Source organism: Pleurodeles waltl, chromosome 11 (assembly GCF_031143425.1).
Source record: "Pleurodeles waltl isolate 20211129_DDA chromosome 11, aPleWal1.hap1.20221129, whole genome shotgun sequence".
Classification (NCBI taxonomy): Eukaryota; Metazoa; Chordata; class Amphibia; order Caudata; family Salamandridae; genus Pleurodeles; species Pleurodeles waltl.
Window position 1 is genome coordinate 563,109,775 of NC_090450.1, and position 27,266 is coordinate 563,137,040.

Below are 27,266 nucleotides of genomic sequence, written 5' to 3' on the forward strand. Positions count from 1 at the left end.
TAGGAGACACTGTGACTAGTAAAAGTAGGCTTAGAGCTGGCCCATTGCTTTCTATTAGCTTTATTCTCACTCATTTGTTTGCTTCTTATTGATCACCTGCCATTGGCTTCCTTCCTCATTGTGTGTTTTTCCCCTCCCCTGGAGCGTGGACACATTTTTAGGTGCCTCTTTTTTCTTTGTATCTAAGTACTCTATGAAGGTGCTTTTTTTGGCTGTCTCCCCCATATAATTCTCCCTCCTCAGTGTCCCTTCTGCTCTCTGAACCTACACTGCCTGTCTGCTTTTCCCAGCCCCTCTCTCACTCTGTTGTCTGCCTGTTTGTCCCCAACCCCTCTCCTCCAGTGTCTGTTTCCCCACCAGCCTCTCCATCTGTTTTCCGTGTGCTTGCTTCCAGCCCTCCCTTCCACCATCAGATGTCTGTGTTGATCCTTTCATTATCCATGCTAGCTCCCCATTATATTCTCTTACCATAGTCCGTGTTGACTCTTGTCCTTCTCCTGTTGCCCATTTTGCTCCTCCACCTGCACTTCTCACGTTATCCCACCACTCGCCATAACCAAAAACAGTGATATGCTGCTGACACAGCTGTCAAGGTCATATCGTTTTTCGCTTCACATCATTCGTTGTCTATGATGAACAAACCTCCAGCCCTTTGTGTTGCCTCCCCAGTGCCCTCCCTCCCCACAAGGTAAAATAAAAAAATAAAAAACCTGTGCTGCTTTTTTTTTTTAGGGTGATCATAGCAGCGCACAGGCACTGCTTTTTGGCCTGTTGTAATCTGTTTTGTGGGCTTTAACCACGCCCATTATTTTTATTTGTTCCTGGGCCTGCATTCAAAATATCCCTTGATGTCATTGGTAAATGCTTTATGTTTGTCCTTCCTTAGAAGTCTTTTGTTATGCCTTGCAGACTGACCCTGTCACATGGATTATTACACAGTTGCCAATATACTTTAGCAAGGGCGAACTACTTTTTTCCTTTGCCTCTCCCCTTCTCGCTGCATGGCAGCCATTGTCCTTTGAAGTTTCATAGCGTGAGAACTCGATCAGCGGTATTGGAGTGCTCATCACATTGTTCACATTGTTACCTAATCGAAGTCATTTAATTTAAATGTTGCTGTTGTCTCTCCCCTTCATGTTCCATGGCTTTTAAAAATCCCTTGCAATTGGTATATGCTTCATGTAAAAAACACATAAATCATCAAAGCGGCTCTCCCAGCCCTGCAGGAGAGCCAATACTACAATACTCACTGCACTTGGGAAACGCGCCCTTTAATGCTTTGCGGGGCATCCCTTTTACAAAACATTTTTGCTCATAACTCAGCCTTTGTTGGTCCTAGGACAATGGGACTACCACCAAAATGTTCACCACAAGGTGCTCTTTCTAACTGTTCATCTCTGGGTCCCCACACTAGGTTAGTGGGGACCCCAAAATAATAACCTCTCCCACCATTCATTGTCTTTTTGAGCTATCTGATGGCTGGAACTTTTGTTTTACAGCTGGGAGTAGTTTGAGTTTTAAGGGCCTTGTTTGTTAGATCACTGCAGTAGGCCTAGTAGTCCTGAATATGTGTAATGCACTACGTTCTCTAAGGGCTAAATCTATGGTTCCACTGGATTACTTTCTGCCATTCTGTTTTCATGTGGTTATGGCCTCTAGGTGCTAACTATGTGGTTACATGACCATGTTTCTTACAAATGCTATTTTTATTGCGATGTCCTCTAGGGGCTGTTCTACAGTCAACATACTGCAATATTTGTGGCACTCGGAAAATCGCCCCATAATGCTTTGCAGGACATTCCTTTTACAGAACATTTTTGCTCATAACTCAGCCTGCAGTGGTCCTAGGACAATGGGTCCATCTTCAAAACATTCACCACAACATGCTCTTTCTGTCTAGATCACCTCTGATGCCCCACACTACATTAGTGGGACCCACAAAATAATAACCTCTCACAGCATTCAGTGTCTTTTAAAGCTCTCATGGCTAAAACATTTGTTTTACAGCTGGGAGTAGTTTGTGTTTTAAGGCCCTTATTTGTAATACTATTTTAGTAGGCCTGTTACCCCTTTAGTTATATGGAAAGCTACTGGAAATAAGTGGCAAAGAGGAACGAATTATGTGGCAAAAAAGTCCAGTTATGCATTACCAATGCCAATAGCTCTAACTAAAGCAAATGCAAAACGTATTGTAATGCAAATGCCTGTTTTTCTTTTCTTTCAATGTTGGCTGTGCTGCACAGCTGTAGAACATGGCTAAAAAACATTGACAAAGCCAATACCCTCATGCAGGGGAAACCAAATGGCTTTCCCAAAGCTTGTCTATTTTTCTCTGCTCGCAACCCAACAATTGCTGGTTGAATATCATGGGGGAGGAAAGCCATTTTGTTTCTTTGTTGTCAGAATTACAGGGCCATGACAAAAAATCAGAAACTGAAGCTACACAAACAATTGCAGGTGGTGGCTGGCACATACAAATGTTCCTAGAAGTTCTAAAAAAGGACTCCAAATACAAAGTGGACAATAGAACTTCTACCAAAGACAGCTGGCTAACATTCAGCAAAAAAAGACCTCCAAACAAGAGAAATAATCAGTTTTATTCCAAAGTTATTCTTTGACCCAGAATAGACTATTCTTTGACCTCCCCCCAAAGTAAAATCAGGATTGAGTAATAATTTGATGTGGTCTGAAATACATAGAGGCTTCAGACACCTATGTAAGAGATTTTAACAATAAGAGTTACCCGGCTTCTTTGTGAGGACAGAGGCAGGAGGTTTGAATTTAAACACAGTGTTGCTATGCAAGGGGACATGAAACAGTAGAAATGATAGACTCGGACATGCAATGGCAGACGTAGCAAGGCATTAAACATTATGCAAACACTTAAAACTAAAAGAAAGGAGGGATACTTACAACAGAAAACAGAGAAATCGTACTTGCTCAGATGTCCTGATGCACAAACAATGGACACAGGAAAGAGATGCACAGATTGAGAGAAAAAAAAGATTTATGAAAGATGCGAATGTTAGGGCTCGTGGAACGAGCAGCACCTTTATATGTTTCCCAAAAAGCATGCATTATTGGAAAGACATGCTGGAATTCAGGGGATGCAAATTAGTGAACAAAACTCCACAAAACAGACAAAGAGATTGAGTAAATGACAGACAACTATTGAGGAATACATTGATAATTCAGAGTGAAATGACACAAGGAAATTAGAGTCCTTCTAAAGATTGACAACTAGAAAACATACATTTCTGTCTGCCCTTCCAGCCCCCGAGCTGCACACTTCCATCCTATCTAGGTGTATTGCTTTCAACCACAATAGAAGGAGATGCTTCCCTCCTCCATTTTTAGTGTTTGATTACTAATAGCTTTAGCTTTTGGCTGCAAGCTCTAATGAGATCAATACAGAACGATGGCATACTGTGGATGGTTACACTGTAACAATGGCATAACATTATATGGTTTGTAATATGAAAACATAGCTCCTACATAAACATTTTCTACTTCACAATTTCACATGCATGGAATGATGACATCACCCTATACCTACTGTGTGTATTAAAGGCTCACATTTCATTTTAGAGCCTGTTATCAACTGAATGAAAGATACACGTTTTGGCGATCCCCATGCTTGATGTTTTGTGTATCTTGTAAGAAGGTTTGATTATACAGTAAGGTCCTTAATAAGGTGGGCATTTCAGGACCCGGAGTGATTACATTGTACATATAAATTATAGACTATATAAATTATTAACTTTTGGTCCTAAATAGAAGTCCCCAAAGGCCTTGTTTAATAGTTAATTGTCAGAATAAACCAAGGTCAAATAAATGCCTGTACACGTATAGTTTCTTTACATCAATTCATTTCAATACATATTGACTGTACTGAACATCATTTTACATTGCTTAGGCTCTACCGTAGACATTGATATACTTTATCCAATTTTTCATAATTCATATATTCAACTTATGCATATTCATGTTTTGAGTGTGCAACTGATCCTACACTTAGGATCTCCTATAATATATGTAATGACAAAACAAAGGCACCATAATACACAGTACATAAGTTGCCTCGCCGTGCAGGTCTATGACACCAAAGCTGCCTGAATATGCACCCTGTATGTATACAATTCCATGTAATAGCTCATGACTGAGCAATAAAATGCAGAAAACATGAACTAAAATCGACTCGTCATGCAGAGCAATGCTGTACTTCACCCAAGAAGTCATTACCAACAATTAATAATGTATTTCCGCTCACATGCTTTAACTATGCAGATGACATACAAATACTCCTTAAACCGGAAATCCCAATAGACACTGGAAACTCAAAAATCTTCAGTTGTCTCACAGCCATTGATCAGTGGATAACATGGAGCAATCTCAAATTGAATGCTTCCAAGACTGGAATACTCATGTGGCGACTGGAAAAGTTATGACCCACTCTGCGACTGGCCTGATGATCTGGGACCACCTCCTAAAGTAACTTTGGAATTTCCATGGACTACAAGTTATCAATGAATGCCAAAGTTGACTAATTAGCAAGATCAAGCTTCATTACCAAAAAATATCGTCTCCCAACTGCAATTTTCACACACGGTCCAGGCTACTATCTCTCTTACACTGTCTAAACTGGATTACGCCAATGACCTCCACCATGGATCATGTTTATCAACTATGAAAAGACTACAACGGATTCAGAACTCTGCTGCCAGACTATTCCAACATGTAAAGGCACAAGATGACATCTCTCCTGCCTTACATTGGTTACTGGTTGTCAGAAGATCCACATTCAAGTTGCTTTATATCATCTGCAAAGCAATACATGGAACAGGACCTCTTTTTATCAGGAATAAAATCATCAAATACATTCAACAAAGGAACATTCACTCCAGATTGGCACCTCCTCAAAATTCCACCATACAAGAAAAAAAAAAACATAGGTGGCACATCTTTCTCTGTCTGAGCAGCCAAACTATAGAACTCATTACCTCAAAACATAAGATCCATGATTAACTATTTTATCTTCAGAAGACTACTCAAGAGTTGGTTCTTTCCTACATAATCACCATACTCAAAACAAATGCACAGCATATTCTTGTGTACAGAAACATTTGTAATTTGAATATGGGCATGTATCTATATACTTGTATTTCTTTGTACAAATATGTATAGTACTTAGGGTCTTTAAAATACATAGGACTGCTTAACAAATGTATATATATATTTTTTTTTTATATGCTTAATATGTATAACTATTTTTCTACAAGTGCTTCAATATTGAAATATCGAGGAAAATGGGAAATTAAAGAAATATTAGTTATAAAAGTTCACAAATAAATTAGCTTAAAGTACAGCAACACTTGAAAGTCAGAGTTTATAGAATATTTCTTTAAATCTTGTTATATTCTCTTCCTTATATATGTATACCCTCTCTATGTACTTATATATCTATATATTTAATACTTTATTGATACTGTAGAAAAAAAAAACAAAAAAAAAAACTTTTGGTTCTATCCAATGCACTACTCTACGTCTCGCTACATAACTCTTTCAATATATCCTCTGCCTTAAGTGACTCATCCCAAACCTCATTCTACTACAATGATCTCCAAAATAACCCTTTTTAGAATCTTACCTCCGGTATCCCTCTTTAGATCACCCCAAACCTCATTTTACCACTGTAATCTCCCAAACAACCCTTTCGAAATTCTTCCCTCATGTTTCCCGCCGTTGACTCATCCCACATCTCATGTTACTAGCATTATCTCCCTAATCCATTTCTAGAGACCCTTCCCTCCTCCATCTTTCCTTTTACTCATCCCAGACCTCATCTTACTATGATCTCCCAAAGTAACACTTTCTAGATTCTTCCCTCCTCTATCCCTCCATTATCCTATTCAATCCAACTAACAGACACTGATCAATTTAACTCATATTTCCCTATACTAATCCATCACTAATCCTTTTTGGGTTCTGTAGTAGCGTTCTACTCACTGAAAAGCATTTTAGTGCCTTGTCAGGGGGAGTAAGCGTTATATAAATAAAATTACAAAAGTCCTCATAATACCATGTCAACGCCGATTGTAAGACACATGTGTTTGGCCAAAATAGTCATCAATACATCAAATTATTGCTGTGGATTGTGTGACAACTATACATGTTTTAGTGGGCCTGAACCAGGCCTTGGTAGAGTAAGGTTAAGCAAGCCCCATAGGCCATTTGTGAAACAACTCAATATAGTCCCTTTACTGCACAGATTAATTTATGATACTTCACAAGGTCTAACCACCTACCCTCTTCATTGGCTCAAATGGACACCGCAAAAAAGTTTAAGTATGGTTCCAAATGTAACATGTGGCTGCTTGCATTGCAAACCTACCAACTCGTGAATGTTTCACTGTGTGAAGCTTGAAGGGTGCAGGACTTTGCGCTATTCACAGTTAAAGGTACTTAAAAATCATCACCTCAACTCCAACCACAACATAAAAAAAAAACACAAAGCTTCTGACGTTGCAGCAGATGTCCCAGGAGGTTTCACTTGCCGTAATGGACATCAGCGGCACAAAGCATCTATGTGGTTAGCGGCAAACCTGTGGTTTGCACAGTTGGCCAGCTAATTGTGTGCAAAGGGAGACAATTACATGTGAAATACTGTGACAACATGAGAGTTGGAAGAATTGGCACTGTGGGATCCTGCTATCCAATTTCTCCCATATGCTTTCTTACTGCAATGAATGGGCTTTTACTAGCTCCAAATATTTGATGCCAAAACAGTTCCCCTGTGGCTGTGTGGAGGAAACTCAAAATTGGTGGAGGAGGAAAGCATCTGGTCAAATACGTTTAAGTTGTTGTTTTACATGAATTTCATTTCTAAATATTAGACGATCAGAATGATGATGAGTGTGATCACTATCAGGTACTTGCCTTCTAGCTTAGCCGATAATGAACAACTCTTTCGGAGTGGTCTAGCCTGCTGGGTAAGTCTGTCATTTAAGAATGTGATAACAGAGAGCATGACAGGGGGAACCAGAACACCACAGTATCCATTCCAATCTTCCAATTCTGTGTCACAAATACAGTGTTGCTATTATACTGACCAAAGCTTTTTACGTTCACGGGGTTGGTCCAAATGCTAGGCTCTGGCAGAGTTGTTTCGTAGGCAGCCTTAATCTGTCTGGCAGCATTGCTGTGCCAGCTGTGCATGATGACTAATAAACATGCCTGACCTCAAAACACAGATTTGAGAAATGTTTAAATTAAAAAAGCTCTTAAACTGAATAACTCTAGAAGGCTTTCAAAGAACAACTGAGAAGAAGGCCACTCCACATCTATTTTAACAAGGAAACTGCCACTAAATAAACAAGCATTATTTATAGGTCTTCTAAATGTGATAAAAAGTCCTCAAGGAGCACTAAGACATGAAGCGCATATCAACCCATGCATATGTGCATGGTCTGCACATGTACTTGTCCATGCAGATGCTATGCGCTCTGCACAACTCTCTTCAATGTCATTAGAGAACATTAATGGTCTCAATGCTGCCAAACGCTCAAATAGTCTTTTGTAAATCCAAATCTACCTACTTGCTTACCCTTCATTTACTCTTCATCAAAGGGTAAACCTCCATAGTGTACAATAGCACGTTCAAAGTCTCAATAGCACGGGTTTATACTACTGGTCTACAGCAGACAAAATCCTAGGACAAACAAGAGCTACAGTCATGTCATATTGGACAACCGTCAGGTGATTGTTTTCCCCTGCATCCTTCATGAAAGGCCGCAACTGGAAATAAGATGACTGAATGAATAAAATAAAAATAAAAACTATGATTTGCATGATTTAACTAAAAGGACAGGATTGATGTTGGATGGCTTACACACAGAATCAATTGATGGGAATCTTCCAGTCAGCTCTGTGGGCTACGGCAAAAGCTAATGAGCTACCCAGGCTGAAGAAGTTATGGTCTTCAAAGCTTCTGACACATGGCTCAACTTATGGGGCATATTAGGTGTGGGAATGAAAGACAAAAAAAAATGAACTAGGAGCTTGTCTCAAGAACATGAGGAAAAACCCATACAGTTTGAAAGACTTCTTGCTTAGTGTTATTTTGGGAAAGAAGAGCGTGCATCATCTAAGGGAAGAAAACACCAAGCCCCACGGTTGTGGAAAGATGATTCAGTCATCCAGATATCTAAAATGTAAACCACTGATCTGATTTTTAATGAACCACATCACATGCATTATTGCAGAGGAAAAGCAACTCACATGCCCTCATCTGTGAAGTTTTTTTAAAGTACACCAACAGAATATCTAGAGGGTTGGCGGAAAAGAAAACATGCTGGTCCCTCCTAAAACTACAGCAAAGTATATAAGCAAGGTGAAAGTTTACTCATGCAACATGGATGTAAAAGAAAAGACAAGAAAGGAAGGGGCCATATGGGATTTTATGTCAAGACAGGAGGCTAGATTTATGCATATAACTTATTTACTCTTTCTGAGCAGCAAACCATTTAAAGCTTCCAAATAGAACTTTAAAACATCACACTTGAAGGATAAAATATTCAGTCCTATTCAAACTGCTTGAACTCCATCTTCCTCTTCTTTTGTTTGCTGCTTCTGAGCAGATAAGTATATAACAGTTTTGTTTTCATAAGGTAGTCAACTCTGTGTATAGCGGATGTGTTTTTTGTATGTTCATTAACACCCACTTTATGGGTATTGAGATTGTCTGTATGGCGTTTAATTATATGAGATAGGTACAGTTGTATGTTTCTTTGTATTGGTTTTATGTTGAGTACTAACATTAAATACATGAGGAACAAAGTGTACTCATTGTTAGATTCATGAATAATGATTATTTTTCCATTTTATGTTTTAAATTGGAACTGAGATATATGAATAAGGTATTTGCCTTACTTGTTCGATCATGCTCGAGTGCAGACTGTTTGAAGAAGCGAGAGGATGGTGTGAGCTTTGGGGCAGTAGGAAAAGCTCCTTTTAGTGTGCAGAGAGAACCGTCTGTTTTGGCTTGTGCTCTGAGACAGGTGTGTTTCCAGGGAATCAGCCTTCTGGAGGGGAAAGTCGTCACAATGTCACGTCTGACATTTTCTCTCCTTTACACAGAAGGGCCTGCTTTTAAGGGCAGTGGGCCTTATTTCCAAATGGATTGCTTTGTTTTCACAGGAAGGATGTTGGGATGGCTTGAAGGTTGTGACAGGAGTGTGTTGTTTGTGTTATTTCATGGGAATTGTGAAATTGGTTAGAAATAATAATTAAAAAAAGGGGATAAAAACCCTTTTTGATTTGTTTGAGGGGTCCAAAGTTTTTTTAGAGGAGAATTGTATTTAATGTTGGTAAATGTCTGAAAAGGAGGATGTTAATCAGGAGGAATTGATAGGAAACATTATATCTAAAGAAATACAAGTGACTATTCAAGAGACTGTAAGACAGGCTTTAGGCAAAAAAAGAAAAAATATAAGAGGAGGTATATTTTTCTGTTTCGTATGAGGAGGGCCGATATAAGGGTCCGGGTGGGAAGTGCCTCAAAGAGAAGACACTTGGAGGATTCACAGAGAGAAAGGAGTCCAAAGCAACTCGCTAAAGAAAGGAATCCGATGAGGTGCAAAGAAGGGTTAGATTGATCCTTAAAAGGGTCAATCTCCTGAAGAAGATATGGAAAGGACAGGGGGTAGATGTGATGAGGATCTGGATGAGTATATTTTGGATATATACTACAAAGATGGATTGGATGAGGAGAGTGAGATGAGTGCCAGGAATAAGCAGAAAGACATGTTGTTAGTCCTTTTTGGGGAGAAGCTCTTTAATCCTAAGGATATTAGACACCAAAGGGGGAGGATTGGTGGCTACTGGACCCTATATCACAGTATACTAAATCTAAACTGCACAAATCTTTGTCAAATTATGTAAAGGAATGTAATGCGAGCAAACTGTTCTAGGCCCATTATTGATGAGAAGGTGACTATGACACCGAAAAAGGAACCAGAACTCATAACTTATTTGTTTAAAATGGGCAAAAATCTGAGAAAGGGATTAGAAAAATCCATAAAACAGGGTCAAGACAGGGTTCTTCATACCCTTGGTCCACTGGCAAAAATGTTTGATGCAGTGGAAGGGGCACTTTTGAAAGCTTTTTATCTGGATTCAGCTTTTTTATGTGGATGGTGCCAGAGGGCCATATGTTTTTTGGGCAAAGCAAACACAGTCCTTTTAGCTTAAAGGCCGAAGACCGTGTTAATGTGGATCAATCTAAAGTTGAGTGATTTGGCTAGAAAGGAATCCAATAAGGACATATGTGGCTTGCTTTTTGGGGACTGAATGGTTAAGTATCTGACAAAGTATATACATACTTTCACAAGTCTAGACGAAGCACACTACTCTATGGGTAGAGTTTTTTCTAATAATAGTTTTATGGATGGGCTCGTGGGAGAGGGCAACCTGATGGCTGGGCCATTTATTGAGACAAGTTTCAGAGCTAAGGATCTGGTTATTACAAAGTAACCTAGAAGGAACCCCCAGAGGGGAAGAGGATGAGGACGCTCTGGCAGATAAAGGGGTCAAAACCCCAGTCGAAGTCAATACCAAGGTGAGTATGTGGATTACTTATGGTGCCATCCCAGGTATAGGAGGAAGATTAATATTATTCAAGGGCAATTGGAAGGCAGTGGCACAGGACCTGAGTGTTACAGACTATAGAAGGTTATCAAACAGAGTTCGGCACAGAATCAGTACAACTGAGGGTACCAAATGAGTTGGTGTATTGAAGGGATTTGGAACAGATAGTGCAAGAGGAGGTATTATAGATGTTAGAAAAAGATGTGATTATAAAAGTAGGAGAGCTGGAAAAAGGGTTTGGAAGTACTTTGTTTTTAGTGGAAAAGAAAGGCACAGGGGTGAGGCCAGTAATAAATTTAAGGGATTTCAATCAATTTCAAGATGGAGGGGATACACCTATTGAAAGATTTGCTTCAGGATCGAGATTGGATGGTGAAGATGGATTTGAAAGATGCATACTTCACCATTTCACTTGCAAATGAAAGTCAGAGATATCTGCATTTCAGGTGGGAAAGCTGATTGTATCAGTTTCAAAGTCTCGCTTTCGGGCTGTCCCGAGCCCGTTGGTGTTGAAACCGGTAGTTGGTTTTCTCAGAGAAAGAGAGGATTTAGGATGACAATCTATTTGGATGATATCTTGATAAGGACTCAAGATGTAGAAGAATTGAAGGAGATTAAGATTAAGATTAAAGGATTTATAGAGCGCATGGCCACCCAGGGGCTTCCCAGCGCTAAAAGGTAGGTAAATTTCATATCTAGTGCCAAGGAATTGCCTAAAAGGAAAATAGGAATGTCTTCAATTTCTTACGAAAAGATAATTCTGAATGTTCTTGCCGAAGTTCCAAAGGAAGAGTATTCCAGAGTTGTGCGGCTTTGACTGAAAAATAATTGCCTCCCCATCTAGTTTTCTTAAAGCGGGGAGTGTGAGCCAGTAAAGCAGCAGAAGATCTGAGTGGCCTAGTTGGAACATAAAATTACATACATTGCCTAAGGAATCTGGGCCCCTTATTATGCAAGGCTTTATGTGCCAAGCATATGGCCTTAAAACGAACCTGTTGCTTTATAGAAAGCCAATGAAGGGAAATTAATACTGGTTTGGCTGATGTGTGCCTAGGAGTATTTTTGAGTAGTCGTGCAGCCGCGTTTTGCACAACCTGCAGTCTCCTAATTACATAGCTAGGAGAACTAAGAAAAAGGGAGTTACCATAGTCTAAGCAAGACAATATTAAAGCTTGAATGAGGAGACTTCTGGCCAAGAAAGGTAAGAGATTAATAATTTTCCTCAAGGTTCTTAATAAACCAAAGCAGGGTGCAGCAGGCTTTTTGGATTGGTAATCCACCCTGAGACGAGGGTCTAACCAGAAGCCTAAGCTCTTTATATTACCCTTAGGGGGTGGAAGATATTTGAAACCATCTAAAAGTGGTGTCGGAGAATTGAAAAGGGTATGATTGCCAATGATCATTACTTCCGACTTATCATAGCTAAGTTTGAACTTAGGCTCAGTCATCCATTTAGCTACATCCTCCAAACAAGATGAGAGATTAGATTGAGCCATGTTTACAGAATTTAAGAGCGACACTACTAACTGAGTGTCATCAGCGTATGAAATCAAAGAAAGCCTGTGAGATTCCACAATTTTGGCCAAAGGAGAAAGATAAATATTGAAGAGTAGAACTCAACGAGGAGCCCTGTGGAATGCCACACGTGAGGGAGAACATGTTGGAGTAAAATGAACGATCCTTGACTTGAAAAGTTCTATCTTTTAAAAACGAGGAGAACCAACACAGTGCAGTGCCTTTTATTCCTATAGCAGAGAGTCTTTGAAGAAGAATGTTGTGATCTACAGTGTCAAAAGCGGCACTGAGATCTAATAAGATGATAGCTGCACGTCCGCCACGATCTAATATTTGGCGAGCATTTTCCATGACAGCTAGTAAGGCTGACTCAGTACTATGTTGAGGTCTAAATCCCATTTGAGAGGAATCTAGAAGTTCATGATCCTCAAGAAAGCAAGCTAGCTGACTATTGATGTGCTTTTCCATAATCTCAGACAAGATATGGAGGAGGGCAATGGGTCTGTAGTTGTTCAACTGCATGGGATCAAGGTTAGGCATTTTCAATAAATGTTTGACAATAGCATGTTTTAGAGGTGGAGGTATCAAACCAGAACTTAGGGAGTGATTTAGAATGTTTTTCAATAAGGGAGAGATTATATTAGAGGTTAGAGCTAGTATATGTGGTGGAGTCGGGGTTTAAGGGAGAACCCGATTTTATCATATGTAAATAGTTGGTAACAATAGCCTCGGTCGCTGGCTGAAGGAGCAAAAAGAGAAGCCATAGAAATTTGAGAATCCTTATGAGGATTTCGATCTGTTTCGTGATCGGGAGTGGAAGAAAAGGAAGGGAGGATGTCAAAATTTTCTTCTTAAAGAAGCTTGCCAGGTTATTACTGTGAACAATGGAAGCCTCTATAGAACAGTCATTAGAGGGAGTAGAAATAAGTTCTTTGAAAATCATAAAGATTTCTTTATGAGAGTTAGCAGACTGTTCTATTCTTGAACTATAGAATGTAGTGTGGGCGGATTTGATTGAAGCATGAAAGGCTCTAATCGCTTCCCTATGTTGTATCTTAGAAGTAATACTATAACCCCTTCTCCACCTTCTTTCTAAATTTCTTTTTTTTGTTCAAGCAATTGAGAGGTGAACCAGTATTTGGTCTTGTGGCCAGTCCTTCTAACCACCATCTTAATAGGAAGGAGAGTGTCTAAGGAGGTAGAGATCCAGTTGTTAAAGTTTTCTACAAGGCCTAAGTTGGACTCATCATAGCTAGCTAGCGAAGCATGAAGAGTATCCTGCCAATCTCTGGGGTCTAATTTTGACCATTGGCGGGAAGTTGACTTTGTTGGAAAGTGATGGAAAGGGGGAGGGGCCCGACGTAAAGTAAGGGACAATAGATAATAGTCCAATCAAATCAGAGGAAGAGGAATGTGAGGGCATAAATTTAAGAGGTTACTAAAGACTAAATCAATAGTATGACCTTTAATATGGGTAGGTCCTTTAATAAGCTGAACCAAGTCTAATGAGGCTAGGTTAGACAGTAAGGATTTAGTAGACAATGTTTATCATCTACATGAATATTGAAAATCGCCAAGAATGGTGAAATTGGAGGTTGTACAGGAGATACCAGCTATACAAAGTCTGGCAGGGCCTGCAAAAAAATCCCGTAAGGACTGGGAGGACGATAAATACGTATCCCACAAAGGGTAAATGTGGCATTGAGGGTTAGAGTAAAAAACAGACTTTCACAGTCGGGTATATCTAACGGAGAGACAGAACATTTAATAGATTTCTTGTGGATAATGGCAATCCCTCCACCCCTGACATGGGGTCTATCTAGACGAGTGATTACATAATCATGAGGTAGAGACCTTATCCCTTCGGGGGAGGTATCTTCGTTAAGCCAAGTTTCCATCAGAAACAAGATATCTGGAAGCCATTCTTCTAACAATGAGAAGATATATAGGCTATGCACTGGTAGAGAGCGGCAGTTAACCAAAATTAATTTACCAAGATGTTCATTGGTGGAAGGGAGTGACAAAGCAGAAAAAGGGGTCCAAGTGCAGTTATTGCATGTCCAATTCACAAAATCAGGAGAAAAGACAGAGTGAGCTTGTTTCAAAAAAGGTTTATTACAAGCTACCATCTGTTGATGTGAGTAAACTAACCTTTTAGAGTTAATACAGGCAGTATGCCAAGTCTCTGCCAGGTGCATAAGGGCTTGCCTCTAGTGCGCCAGAGGCGCGCTTCTGCTACACGCATGGTGCATGGAGCCGTTTATATTAGGCATCTAAGGTGAGTCTAATGACTAGACCACCTACCAATATGGCGAACGAAAAGGTAGCAGTGAAATGGAATGAAAATGGAGGCAGTAAAAGCAAGGAAAATCGGGAGGGCAAGAGGAGAAGGTGGTTTAAATAAAGTGAAGATGGTGAAAAGAAGTTATCATTAAAAACAGGTGAGATTAATGATACTAAAAAGCTAGCTGCTGTATACCTCTGAACACCGGCAAGGCAGTACAAATAAAACTAATAAAACTTTATGACAGCAATAAGGCAATCAAGTATAGTCAATTGTCGAATTCTCAATATACATTGCAGCAATCAATATCTTTTCTTTTTTACTTTTGTTTTCTTATTTACTAACCCTCCAGCACGTCAGGCTCCGCATGCCTCACGCCCCTAAACTTGGCTCTTGTTTCCCACTTCTCACTCTATGGCAGGCCCTACACCCCACTAAATTTGAAATGGTCAGATATGGGTTTTGAAGCGTTCGAGTACAGCAGCAGGAGAGCTGGAAACCAAGATCGTAATCCCCAACGACTTACCAGAGATTCAGTGCACCTACACTAACAAAAAAAACACAAACTGTGCATGGGTGATAGGCTTAACATGGAGTGTTTGTTTTATATAAAGCAGTTTAATTTTTTCGACCCATTACTCTGAAGGATGAGAGCTTTGCACCTCTGTGGGAGGTGATGCACAACTACAGCTTCAAATTTGCAGAACTTCTTAACCAACAAATTAAGGGGGTACCACATAATGCTTACCTCGCCAAACTAACTCAAGTTTCCCCCTATTCCTGTGAAGGAAATTAACAAATAGTGACAACATAAACCATGACAAAACTAGGTGTCGTTAAGCCCAAGCACCAGAGAGGAGCCACTTCCGAACCAACTCAGATGCGCAGAAAACATTAACCTAACATTAGAACCTGAAGCGTTGGCGTTGGTAGCCTGATGTTATAAATGACTTGCATCCGGACACTCCCATGGTCGTCTCCTGAAGACAGAAAATGGTGATGTTAACAAGAGAATATCGAATATAAAAATGTAATAGCCAGAATACGGATCGCCATGATGTCATGAAGAGTAAGTGTAAATATATAGGCAAGTGTAGATTTAATATTCTTTATGTTCAATTTAAATTGACTCGTAGAGCATACGCGCAAGGGTATCCGAGTGCTAGGATCTTGCTGCTGAGAGCAGTATTAGTTGAAAACCGAGGTCTAGAGTCCCTTTCTGAATTCAGAGAGGGGAAGGGAAGTCCGGAAGTGAAGGGGGGGCAAGTTAGGAGGTGAAGTGAGAAGATCATTCCAGGACATGGCAGCGAGGTGGGAGGAGTATCCTCCACTGAGGCTTCGGCGCATGCCGGAGGTTTGAATGAGGGCAAGGGAAGAGGATTGCAGGTGTCTGGAGGGTCTATGGAACTGCAGGCTGTGGTTGATGAATGCTGGTCCTTCATCGTGGAGGGCTTTGTAGGCGTGTATCAGCACCTTGAAGTGGCACCTCTTCTGGACGGGGAGCCAGTGGACCTTCTTGAGGTGGGGGGTGTTGTAAGTACATTTAGGGGGTTGAGGATGAGTCTGGCGGCAGAGTTCTATATCATCTGGAATCTCTTCAGGAGTTTGGTGCCGACTCCTATGGAGAATGCTTTGTCATAGTCCAGGCAGCTGGTGACTTGGGCTGGTGTGATGGTTTTCCTGGGGTTGATTGGGAGCCCATGGGCATGGTCAGTCGGTGTGGGTGAGCGTCCGAATTCAGAAGGCCTCCAGGAGTCTCTCCAGGGGGGAGGTGCTGTTCCCGAAGATAAGCACTTATGTTTTGTCAATGTTGAGCTCTAATCAATTGTTCTTCATCCAGTCGGCTATGCTCTTTATGCACTTGTGGATGCTGGTTCTAGTGGTGGATGGGTCCTTCTGAAAGAAAGAGGATGAGATGTGTGTCATCTGGGTAGCATATTATGATAAGGCCATGGGCTCTAGCAGTGTTGGCCAGGGGTGTCATGTAGGTGTTGAACAGAGTGGGGCTGAGGTATGAGCCTTGAGACGCCGCAGGCAGTGCTCTTGGGTTCTGAGATGAATTGTGGTAGGTGGATTCTCCATGTTCTTCCTGTGAGAAAGGAGGAAATCCATTTTAGGGTATCTCCTTAGATCCTGGTTTGATGATGTCTCTTGATCAGGGTGTGGTGGGATAAAGTGTTGAACGATGCTGAGAGGTCGAGGAGGACCAGGGACTATGTTTCTCCCTGGCCACGGATAGTTCTGAAGTCATCAGTGGCAGCAATCAGGACAGTTTTGGTGCTGGTCGCAGAATCCAGATTGGGATGGGTCCAGCAGACTGTGGTTCTCCAGGTGTTCTGTTAGTTGTCAGTTGATGGCCTTCTTGAGAACTTTGGCAGGAAAGGATAGCAGGGAGAGTTTTTTTGAGGAGGTGTGTGACCTCATCGTATTTCCATTCCATCAGGAAGGTGGCCAGGGAGAATGATGCATTGAGGATGGAGGAGAGTTTGTTGCTGATTTTCTCACTTCTGAGTTGAAGTAGTGGTGGGGTTCTATAGTAGACGGAGTTCAGGATGGCCTTGGTGTTCTAGTTGGTGAGCTGTTCCCATGTGGTGAGCTGGTGGTTGGAGTTGACAGCAGTGGGAGCGAGGAGACTGCAGAAGTTGGATGGTGGATTTTTTGTCATGGAAGAAGCTTGCCAGGGTAACGCATAGTTGTTGGGAAGAGGTGATTGTGTTCTTGTGGCTGATGGGCTGAACAACTGACTATGTTGAAGTGTTCTTTGCTGTGACTGGAGCTGTCTTTGATGTGTTTGTCCAGGGTGCATCTGTTAGGATCTTTCAGGCGTTGGTGATATGTTGAGGGCTGTCTTGAGAGTGGCTCAGTCTGTGGAGTCCTTGATGGTGCTATATCCTTTCTAGATGCTTACAGTTGTGTTTCAATGTTCTCGGTTCCCGAGCATACCAGCTGGCCTGTTTGGTGAATCTCCTGGGTTTGAATGGCTTGACTGGCGCGAGTCTGTTTGCGCAGCTGGTGATCCTGGTGGAGAGATTCTTGATGGCTTGCTCAGGTTGGTAGCAGATTCAGGCTGGGTGGTGCTGAAGGCATCAGCCTACTGGTTCTGTTATTTTGCTCCAGTTGCATTGTCACAACTACGTACCTTTTAAGGTATTCTAGGTTTATGATGCATCTACCATTACACATTTTTTTTAGTAGTTGACTTATGAACCACTAGCGTATTAGCAGTTCCATGTAGTTGTCGTCAAGCTTAAGGGTGCAGGGTTTTCTATCAGGAAGTTCTGAACTCAACAGCTTGGCACAGGTAATTCAAGAGAATCACGTGAACTGCTAAGTTCCCACTTTACTTTTACAATTTAACACAATTTAGAAATCACACCGTACTGTGAATGCTTTTAGAACATTAGTATCAATAAACAAGCAGTTGCAATGTAATGGGCCTCGCGTTTGCTCCAGTTAAAGCTATTGGCGTTTTAAATTCCTAAATTGACTTTTCTTGCCACATATATTGAAAACGAAAACATTAGTTGACATAAGTGAGCCGGTTCAAAGCGCCATGGCCACCAGGAGCATGAGCGCAAAGGAGAGACACAAAAGAAGTTCCTCACAGTCAAACATATTGGCAATTGTGCAATTATCCATGTAATAGGGTCAGTCTGCAAGGTGGTAACAAAACCTTCCCAAGCAGGGACAAATGTAAAGCATTTACCAATGACAAGAAGGTTTTTTTTTAAAGGCAAGCCCATGAACGAGTGAAAGTGATGGGCGTGAGATGGGTGTGGTTAAAAGCCCACAATACTTACAGCAGGACAAAGCGCTTGTGCGCTCGACCTAAAAATTTATACATTTATCAACAGGGTACAAAATGGGATGAAAAAGAATTAGGGGTGATAAATCCATTTTGCCCCATCTACCATTCTCATATTTCTTATCGTTACATTAAATATTTGGATAAAGTTACCACACCTCACTAACAGAAGAAGAGATACACTGTGTTTCTCTCCAAGGCTTCTGCCTGAGATACAAATGCAGCATTTTGTCTAAAGTGATGTTGGAAACCACAAAGATTTTGTTTTTATGCATACCAGATACATAAAAGTAATCAATTCTTAGAAATAAGTCATGTAGAGCCTTATGTTCGAAAGACATGTCAAAGTCAGTGTAAAATGGACATACATCTTACACCCTGCCTATCACTTTTTGATGTGGCCTATGCCTTAACAGGTTAAGTCACAAAATAACAAGTTGCAGTGGGTCACAGAACATACTACCTAAAGAATATTAATTAGGGAAGTCACTATTTGTGACTGTTCGAGCTGACGGCCTTTCAGTGGTGTTTCCCCAACTTTTGCTTGCCTCCCTCCATTATTCTGATCATGTTTTTAGTGGTTTTAGGACTCTGCGCACTATACACTGCTGACCTGCGTTAAAGTGCTTGTGCTCTCTCCCCTAAACATGGGAACATTGGCTCCTACCCAATCAGCATATTTAGTTTACCTATAAGTCCCTAGCAAAGCTCACTATATGTGCCTAGGGCCTGTACATTAAATGAAACTAGTGTGCCTGCAACACTGACTGTGCCATCCACATAATTAGCTCCTTAACCGTGTCTCAGGCCTGCCTTTGCAAGGCCTGTGCGTGCAGTTTTACTTCCACCTGGCATTTAAAACCCCCTGCCAAACCTTAAAATTCTCTACCATTATATATACATCACCCCTAACGTAGGCCCTATGTGACCTAGGGTGCAGTGTATTTAAAAGGCAGGACATGTACTTTCAAGTTTTACATGTTCTAGTAGTGAAAAACTCCCAAAGTCGTTTTCCACTATGGTGAAGCCTGCTCCTCTCATAGGCCAGCATTAGGAATGCCTTAATATACTTTTAAGCCATAATTCCTGTTCAGAAAGGAGTGGCTACATTGTGTTTCCTATGTTTAGAATGGTAATGATGAATTCACTTTACTGGTAAAGTCGGATTTAACATTATTATTTTAGAAATGCCACTTTTTAGAAAGCAGGCATTTCTTTGATCTTTACTGCTATACTGTATGTGCCTTATACCCTGTCTCCAATCCATGTCTGGTCTGTGCTCGGTAACAGCCCCCCTTGTGCATTCTATCCACATGGCCAGTAACACAGGACACTCAGCTGCATCCGCATTCATCTGCTTACTGATGGGTCTTTTTGGGTTGGAAGGGAAGAGGAGCTCACAAAAACACTTCAAAAGTTAGTGGCCAGACCCCACATAAAGGACTGATAACCCCTCACAGATAGCCTGGTAGACAGGTCTGGGCTGAAAGAGAACAGCTGCACTTCAAAACCACTCTTTAAAGCCTCTCCCACTTTTCGGCCCATAATTGCAAATATTTTGCATGTCCCAAATTGCGAATTCCTAACTGGAATTCACAATTTTGGGAAATGCAAAGGCCAAGGTGCTGGGGGCCTAAGGCCCCCCTCTGCTGCACCCCAAAACACTTTTTAACAACATGTAAGGTGCACACATGCCAAAAGGGCATGTGTGCTTTACATGTAAATTTTAAAAATACATTTTAAATGCATTTTTAAAATTTGCACATGGTTACCACCAAGTTCAACTCCGTGGTAATAGCGATTCCTTAATGCCCAATTTGCATTAAGGAATTGCTTCATACATGTGCTTTAGAAATTGCAAATAAGGATTCCTTATTTACGATTTTTTATTTAGAGAGTCGCAATTTGAGACTCTCTAAACAGGGTCGCAATTTTAAGGAATCGCTATTTTAGCGATTCCTTAAAATTGCATTCAGAATGCCTTTGATACATTCTGAAAGGGCTTTTTGCAATCGCAAATGGGCATTCGCACCGTTTGCAAATGGAAAAAGCTTTGATACATCTGGCCCCTAATTTCTAACAGTGACCTCTATGACTGGCTTCAAATACTGGGATGGTGGCCTGAAAGGACCTCCAGATCATGGTCCTTTGTTTGCAATCTTAAGAACAAAACGTTTGTGTTTTTGGGGGCTTTTTAAACAAAAATATATGCTTCCCATTTGAGAAGACAGGGACGCTACCCAATTCTAAAAGTGGAAGCTGTCTAACTGGGACAGCTTCCTCTTTGAGGACTGGTTACCATGACCGTTTAAGGTTGCAACCACTACCATTAATACATCTGACTGCAATTTGTAACAAGGAAGGAAAGTTCCTTTCACCCCCCCCCTCCTAATTGAGATTCATTAGGTGTTGCAAAACCCTTTTTGTGATTCAGAAGAGTCGCAAGGGTTTTGGTAAATATGAAATGTCACTTTGTGGTCACAAATCCTGTGATTTTAGTGAATGGTGGGACTTGTGACTGTAAAATTATTTCATACATCAGGCCGTAGCGGATATCACTTAGTGATTGCCCTCTGGAAAGCCCACCAGGAAACACAATTACCTTAAGGGCTACCAGAAGTTTTCAAAGCTGTTCACACAGACACTGTGGGTTGATAGGGCCTACTGATAGTCCAGCCCACCCCTTGTCATTGGAAATCTGAAGAGACGATCAGGCTTCGAAGAGTAGAATAATGATCTGATGTACCCAGAGAGACTCACACATGTCACAATGAACCAACTTTTGATTCAAAGAGTAAATCAATAATGTGTCTTGAATAGTAAATTTGGGGCCCAAATAACTCTGATGATGAAGTGTCATCTCCAGAATTAACTTTATATATACAAATATTTTGGGCCGTCGACCAAACACCATCTGATGCCTTGAATAGTTTTCTACCACATTGCTCACTAGCATCTAAAATGTATAGTGGTATAAAGGCTCTCTCCCTTTTCACAAATGCTTACTGGTAAGGATAGATTCTATTCTTTTGTCAACATTTTATAAGTCTTGAATGTTATCTTCTATCCCCTGCATTTACTACCAAACACTAAAAAACTTCATCTAGAATATAGACTCACCCCACCCTCATTCTTCAGAAACTCACTAATAATTTCACCTACTCTTCCTACTAGCAAAATATACAACATTAAACAAGAGAGAAGCCTCTAACAGCTTCCTATGAGCAAACACCTAACCCAATAACCAACAATGTACAGCAATAACTAATGACCACTGGATTAACCACTAACTTTGGGTTAAGGAGAAGCAAACTACCAACCACAAAGTGCTTTAACACATTGACAAGGGTAGCAGTAAGCACTATATGAATCGAGTTACAATCCAATCCAATACTACAATGTATTACGTATATCACTGATCTCCCAATTCTTCACAAGTGGATCCTTTGTTAATGCTATGAACCTGTTCATTTTGCAGCAATTATTATTCTATCTGCATAACACCAACCAGAATCAATGTGAACAAGTAGGGTCTGGTAGAAGAAGTCTCTAAAATCTTTCCCCAGCCCAAGGCCCCTTAAGTGCAAAGAAAGAAACAAAAATGAAACCACAGAACAATTGTATAAAAACGCATATGCACAAAGTGAACAAAATGCACATTTATGGGTTAAAACAGGAGATAGACTACCCACAACCATTTGTCAACTTACGTTATAAGTCGGGATTTTCCTTTCTTTGGCGAGGCCTTGACTTTCTTGATTTCATCTGCAGGCACCTGCAGAATTTCAGATTCTACAACTCCACATGGCTGCTCGCTTGACTGATTGGAATCAATGGTTGCATTTGGTAAGCTCTTGGAGGGTTTGAAAGGATCAACGGAATCATCAAACTGATCAGGATCAAAATTATAGGAACCTTTTGGGAGAGGTGGGGATTTTGGAACACTGGCACTGCCACCAAAAGGGTTGAAATTTGGATCGTCCCATTGACTGGGGTCAAAGTTGTAGGAAGCTTTGGGAAGAGGCACATCGTCCAAGTCTGTGGATGAAGATGGTGCTTTTGCCACATTTTCCACACCAACAGTTTTACTGACTGGGTCCTTCGGTCGTCTGGTGGCTAATTTACTAACTGGCTTTTTGCCCAGTTTCTTTGGCATGGGTTTCTTCACCGCTACATTATCTGTACCATCTGTAAAGTCAAATTCCAGTTTTACTGCTGGTTCCTTAGTAAGCTCAGAGACCTCTGCTCCAGAAATGTTTCTCTCAGTGTCTAGTATAGCAGGGATGTTACTGGATGTAGTAGGGGAATTTTGTACCTTTTGGCCCCCTGACATGAACGGGTTAATGTCATCTGTAAACTCATGAGGATTAAAATTATAGGAGCCATTAGGAGTAGCTTCAACTGGACCAGCACTTTCCATCTCAGTCTTAAGCACAGCTGGCTTGCCTTTAATGGGAACAGACTCCAAAGTGAAAGCTTCAACTTTTGTGTTGGTGTCTGGTGCTGCTGCATGAAGGTCGGCTTCTGAGTCAGTCATATCTTCAGATTCTTTTATTGACAAACCTACGCTCTTGCTAGATACTTGTATATAATCTGGATCAATTGTCTCATTAAATGATACAGGAGAGGTCTTGGTCTCTGAAGAAACGTTTGTCAGTGTTGATATTTGTCCACAATTTTCTTCACTGTTTTCTTTGCCGTTCAGCTGAGTAATTTCAAGAGGTAGCATTTTGTCCTCTTTAGAAGCAGGGGTCCCCTGCAGGAAATCCTTCTGAATGATGCCATCTACAGGTTGATCAGCATCTTCATGCCACTCTAGAATAAAGCGTAATGAAATGGTATTAATATTCCAGCTCTATTTATTGTTTTAATAGAAATGTTACACATTGGAAATTGAATTTATTTAGATAACAAGGGGTTCTGCTGTGCAAAGCTACCTAAACTATAGGGACAAATTATGTGTCCAAGAATAGCATGCATACTAAACTCGGCCAAGGAGACAGAAACATGAAACAAGCATTAGCAGTGACAATAGGTCTGGCTTTTGAATGGGAGTGCATTTTATCTCATTAATGGGTATAGGCATGCAATATGTCACCATAGATGCACTCTCTCATGCATCCTTTACACTCATGTATTTATTCATCCACTGACTCATTCTTGCATCTACCCTTTCACATGACCACAAACAAACTCAACAACATATGCAAAATAAATTAAAAGAATCCAAGTAGAAGAAAGAAAACATGCGGTTTTCTAAGCATTACATAACTATACTTGCAATAGCACATCATATCATAACACTGGGTGTCCATATTGCAGTGGTATTGTACATAGTGTAGCATTGTTTGCAAGTTCCAGAATGACTACCATATTTAGAACTAACATATTGGTTATCTTGGAATTGTAATACAATGCCACATGGACCACAGCATTCCATAATGGTCATATGGCTTAGCGGAAGTAGCCATGCAGGATACTGCACACTGCAGAGGAAATGAGCAGCAAGCAAGCAGGCAGTTATCACTGCCTGGGGAGCTACAGTATACTCTTAATTTAAGTGAAAGACGGAAAGTAAAGAAATAAAGAGGACTATAAAACGAGGACAATGAAAACAAAACGACTTGCCTATCAGCCCTTACATTGAAACACATTCATTTTCACATAGAACTGCACATGTGATCAGAAAATAATGTTTGCAGGACGAGAGAGCCAATGACTGAGGTGTACTGAACCACTGCCCCGTTCAGTATTCTGTCAGATGGAGGTACTATAGCTGTGATGTTCTTATATGGTTCAGCCACTTTATATTAATGATCAAGCAAACAAATGGAAAAGTTATTTGGGATAATACTATAGCTATGTTATATATCATGGGTCTGAAAGAATAAAGAATTGATTACAATTGGAGAATGACGCAAATTATATCATTCCCAAATGTATGCACTATCTTTCTTTTATGTTGGTCTGTATTGTAATAAATGAAGTAATTTATAATAATGCGTTCATTAGGGTGAGTAATACATAATAGGTGTTTTTGACTGGTAATTTCTTACAATAACTCTGAAATTATTTAAAAAATGATGCATAATTTACGTTTTGTGGCCCATAGAGATTGTCACGCGCTGTTTAGGTGGTTTTCTAGAATTTACAAGTAGTGTGTTATCAATGTTTTTGTTACATACAGTTTTAGCCACTTACAAAGAAATGTGTGATCCAGCCCTGAACAGATCAAAGCGTGTCATGTCCTCTGGTACGAATAAAAATTTTTGAGGAATAAAAAGCTTTCTGATGAGGCTTACATCTTTCCTGTGCAAAACAGATACAAAAAATCATAATAGAGGGGTACCGTAGCCCCGCTGTGTAAGCCCTGGTCCATCTGGGCAGGGAGACCTTTTCCTCTCGGAAGTATTTTATATATATATATATATATATATATATATATATATATATATATATATATATATATATATATATACATACACACACACACACACACACACACACACAAACACATGTATACATATATACTTACAACACACAAATATATATACGCGCACACATATATGACCATCTTCTACCCCTAAGGTTTGTCAAAATGGCTAACCAATACCAAAAATCATTCCCTTCAAAGGTAATCTGTGAGATTTCATGTAACAACACCTGGCTGCAGACTTTAACATTGTGAAAAACACACCATCATTTTTGGGCTATTGGTTTTAACATATGTTACATATCAAATAAATAAGGCCTACTACCTTTGTCCTAACGTTTTGTAATAAGCAGATTAGACCAACAGACTCTGAAATACCATTTCCTAGTGAACAAGCAAATGGACGTTATCATTTGCCTATCACTTTAACCGAGTCAGGCCTACTGTATTTAGATTAATCTATTCCACAAAGCAACCACCAGGTATCCATTCATTAAGTTACAAATGCATACAAAATTACAGCTGACAAAAAATACCATCTATCCTAAGAGGGTCCAAAAAGGGTTCTGATGGCGCAACTCTTCTATAATCATGGTTTGGCAGAGATAATTAGGCATAAGCTTTCCCATAAAGCAACCATCAGGTATACCATACTAAATTAACATTTGTACAAAATTACAGTTCTTAAAATAATCATAATATTATTCCTAATATACCCTAATTAAAATTATAATGATGCAAATATATCCCCATCATTTGTGTGGGTGGGTCACCAACATCACAGCCCTTGAATACTAGAGTCATCTGTATTGTTATTAAACTGTTCTAAAGCCTGTGGACATGTATTTTATTTCATGAAATCTCACAATTTTAGAAGCATGTTGACTGTAACACCCGGTATTCACATTAAGTAAATCAGGCCTACTTGCTTTGTCTAAACAGGTAACACATAAGGAATTCAATATAACATTTCCCAGTGAACCAGTGAGGCTTATAGCCATTTCCATTTGCCTTGCACTACAAACAACAAAGGCCTACTGAAGTGTAGCTAAGCTAGCAGCCGTCATGCATACAGGTATAATATTACAAACATGTATAAAATAATAGTTGGAAAAGTAATCTACAGACCTCTCAATAGGGCCTAACAAGAATCAATACAGTAAAAATCTTCTACTTCCAGGGTTTGCAAGAGTGGGTGACCAACAAAAACCCTTGCCAAGTATGTAATTTCTGAGTCTACATGTCACAAAATGCATGCATACTGCCTGTAACACAGTATGATGATGTAGACAAGTACCCACTTTTTGGCATGATTACCCCCACTTTTTGCCTGCTGTCAGTATGCTTAGAGTGTTTCCACTGGGATCCTGCTAACCAGGTCCCCAGTGACTGCTCTCTCCCTCTAAATTTTATTGTCTGGGACTTTGCACAACCCACAATCGGCATACTGGTGCCCCCTTGTAAGTCCTTAGTATATGGTATTTAGGTACCCAGGGCATTGGGCCACCAGGGGTTCCCCGTGGGCTGCAGCATGTATTGTGCCACCCATAGGAGCCTATGCAAAATGTGTCTGCAGGCATGCCATAGCAGCCTATGTGAAAAGGCACATGTACCCTTTCACAACAGGTCACTGCACCAGGTCACTGTAAGTCACCCCTATGGTAGTCCCTCATAGCCCAGAGGGCAGGGTGCAGGTCCCTGTGCATAAAGACACCCTTGCACGAGCAGAGGTGCCCCTACAAACTTCAGCTCCATTACACTGGACTTCATAAGTGCGGGGAAGCCATTTTACCTGTCTAGTGGACACAGGTGTAGACCTGTGTCCCACTACATAATGGCAACTCCGAACCTGGGCATGTTTGCTATCTAACCTGTCGGAATCATACCCCAATACTGTTGCCAGTATTGGTTGTATGATTCCATGCACTGTGGGGGCTCCATAGAAGACATCCAGCATTGCCCCTACCAGTCTTCTGGGGTAGCCCATGTTGCTGCCACTCCTCAGACAGGTTTCTGCACTCCTGCTGCTTGACCAGCTAAGGCAGAGGAAGGCAGAACAAAGGGTTTCCCATAGGAGAGGAAGGTAACACCTTCTCCATTGGAAATAGGTGTTACAAGGCTTGGTAAGGGTAGCCTCCCCAAGCCACTGGTTTGCTTTGAAGGGCAGATTTGGTGCCCTCCTTGCATAAACTGGTTTACTCCAGTCCAGGAACGTCACAGCCCCCTCCGCATAGGTGGTCACCTTGCTAGGTGACCAATCCCCCTTTTAGGGTTATTTAGGGTCTCCCTCTTGGGTGGGTCCTCAGATTTGACATGCAAGATTCCACCAGGACTCCTCTGCATTGTTACTTCATCTTCTGGCCACCGGAACCGCAACTGGACTCTTCAGGAACCAACAACGTGCGACTTCAGCGAATACTCTGCTTTGCAACATTGTTTCTCCAGCTCTTTCCAGCAACTGCAACATTTCCGTGGCTGTCGATCCTCTGAGGCCAGCGAGATGTCAGCCTGCACCAAGAATTAAGAAGGAATCTCCCTTGGCATGAAGGATCCATTCCCCTGCATCTGTAAGCATCAACTGCAAC

At 40.8% G+C, this 27,266-nt stretch overlaps 1 protein-coding gene across 10 annotated transcripts in view; it reads right to left on the reverse strand.

Moving 5' to 3' along the window:
* The window catches only part of TACC1 (transforming acidic coiled-coil containing protein 1), a 503,193-nt gene that overhangs the window by 116,624 nt on the left and 359,303 nt on the right, over window positions 1-27,266 (reverse strand). For all 10 annotated transcript variants that reach the window (XM_069214007.1, XM_069214008.1, XM_069214004.1 and 7 more), the window contains one exon: window positions 21,959-23,063. In XM_069214007.1, coding sequence (XP_069070108.1) covers window positions 21,959-22,977 — 1,019 coding nt within the window. In that variant the 5' untranslated portion in view covers window positions 22,978-23,063. The remainder of the gene's footprint in view (window positions 1-21,958; window positions 23,064-27,266) is intronic.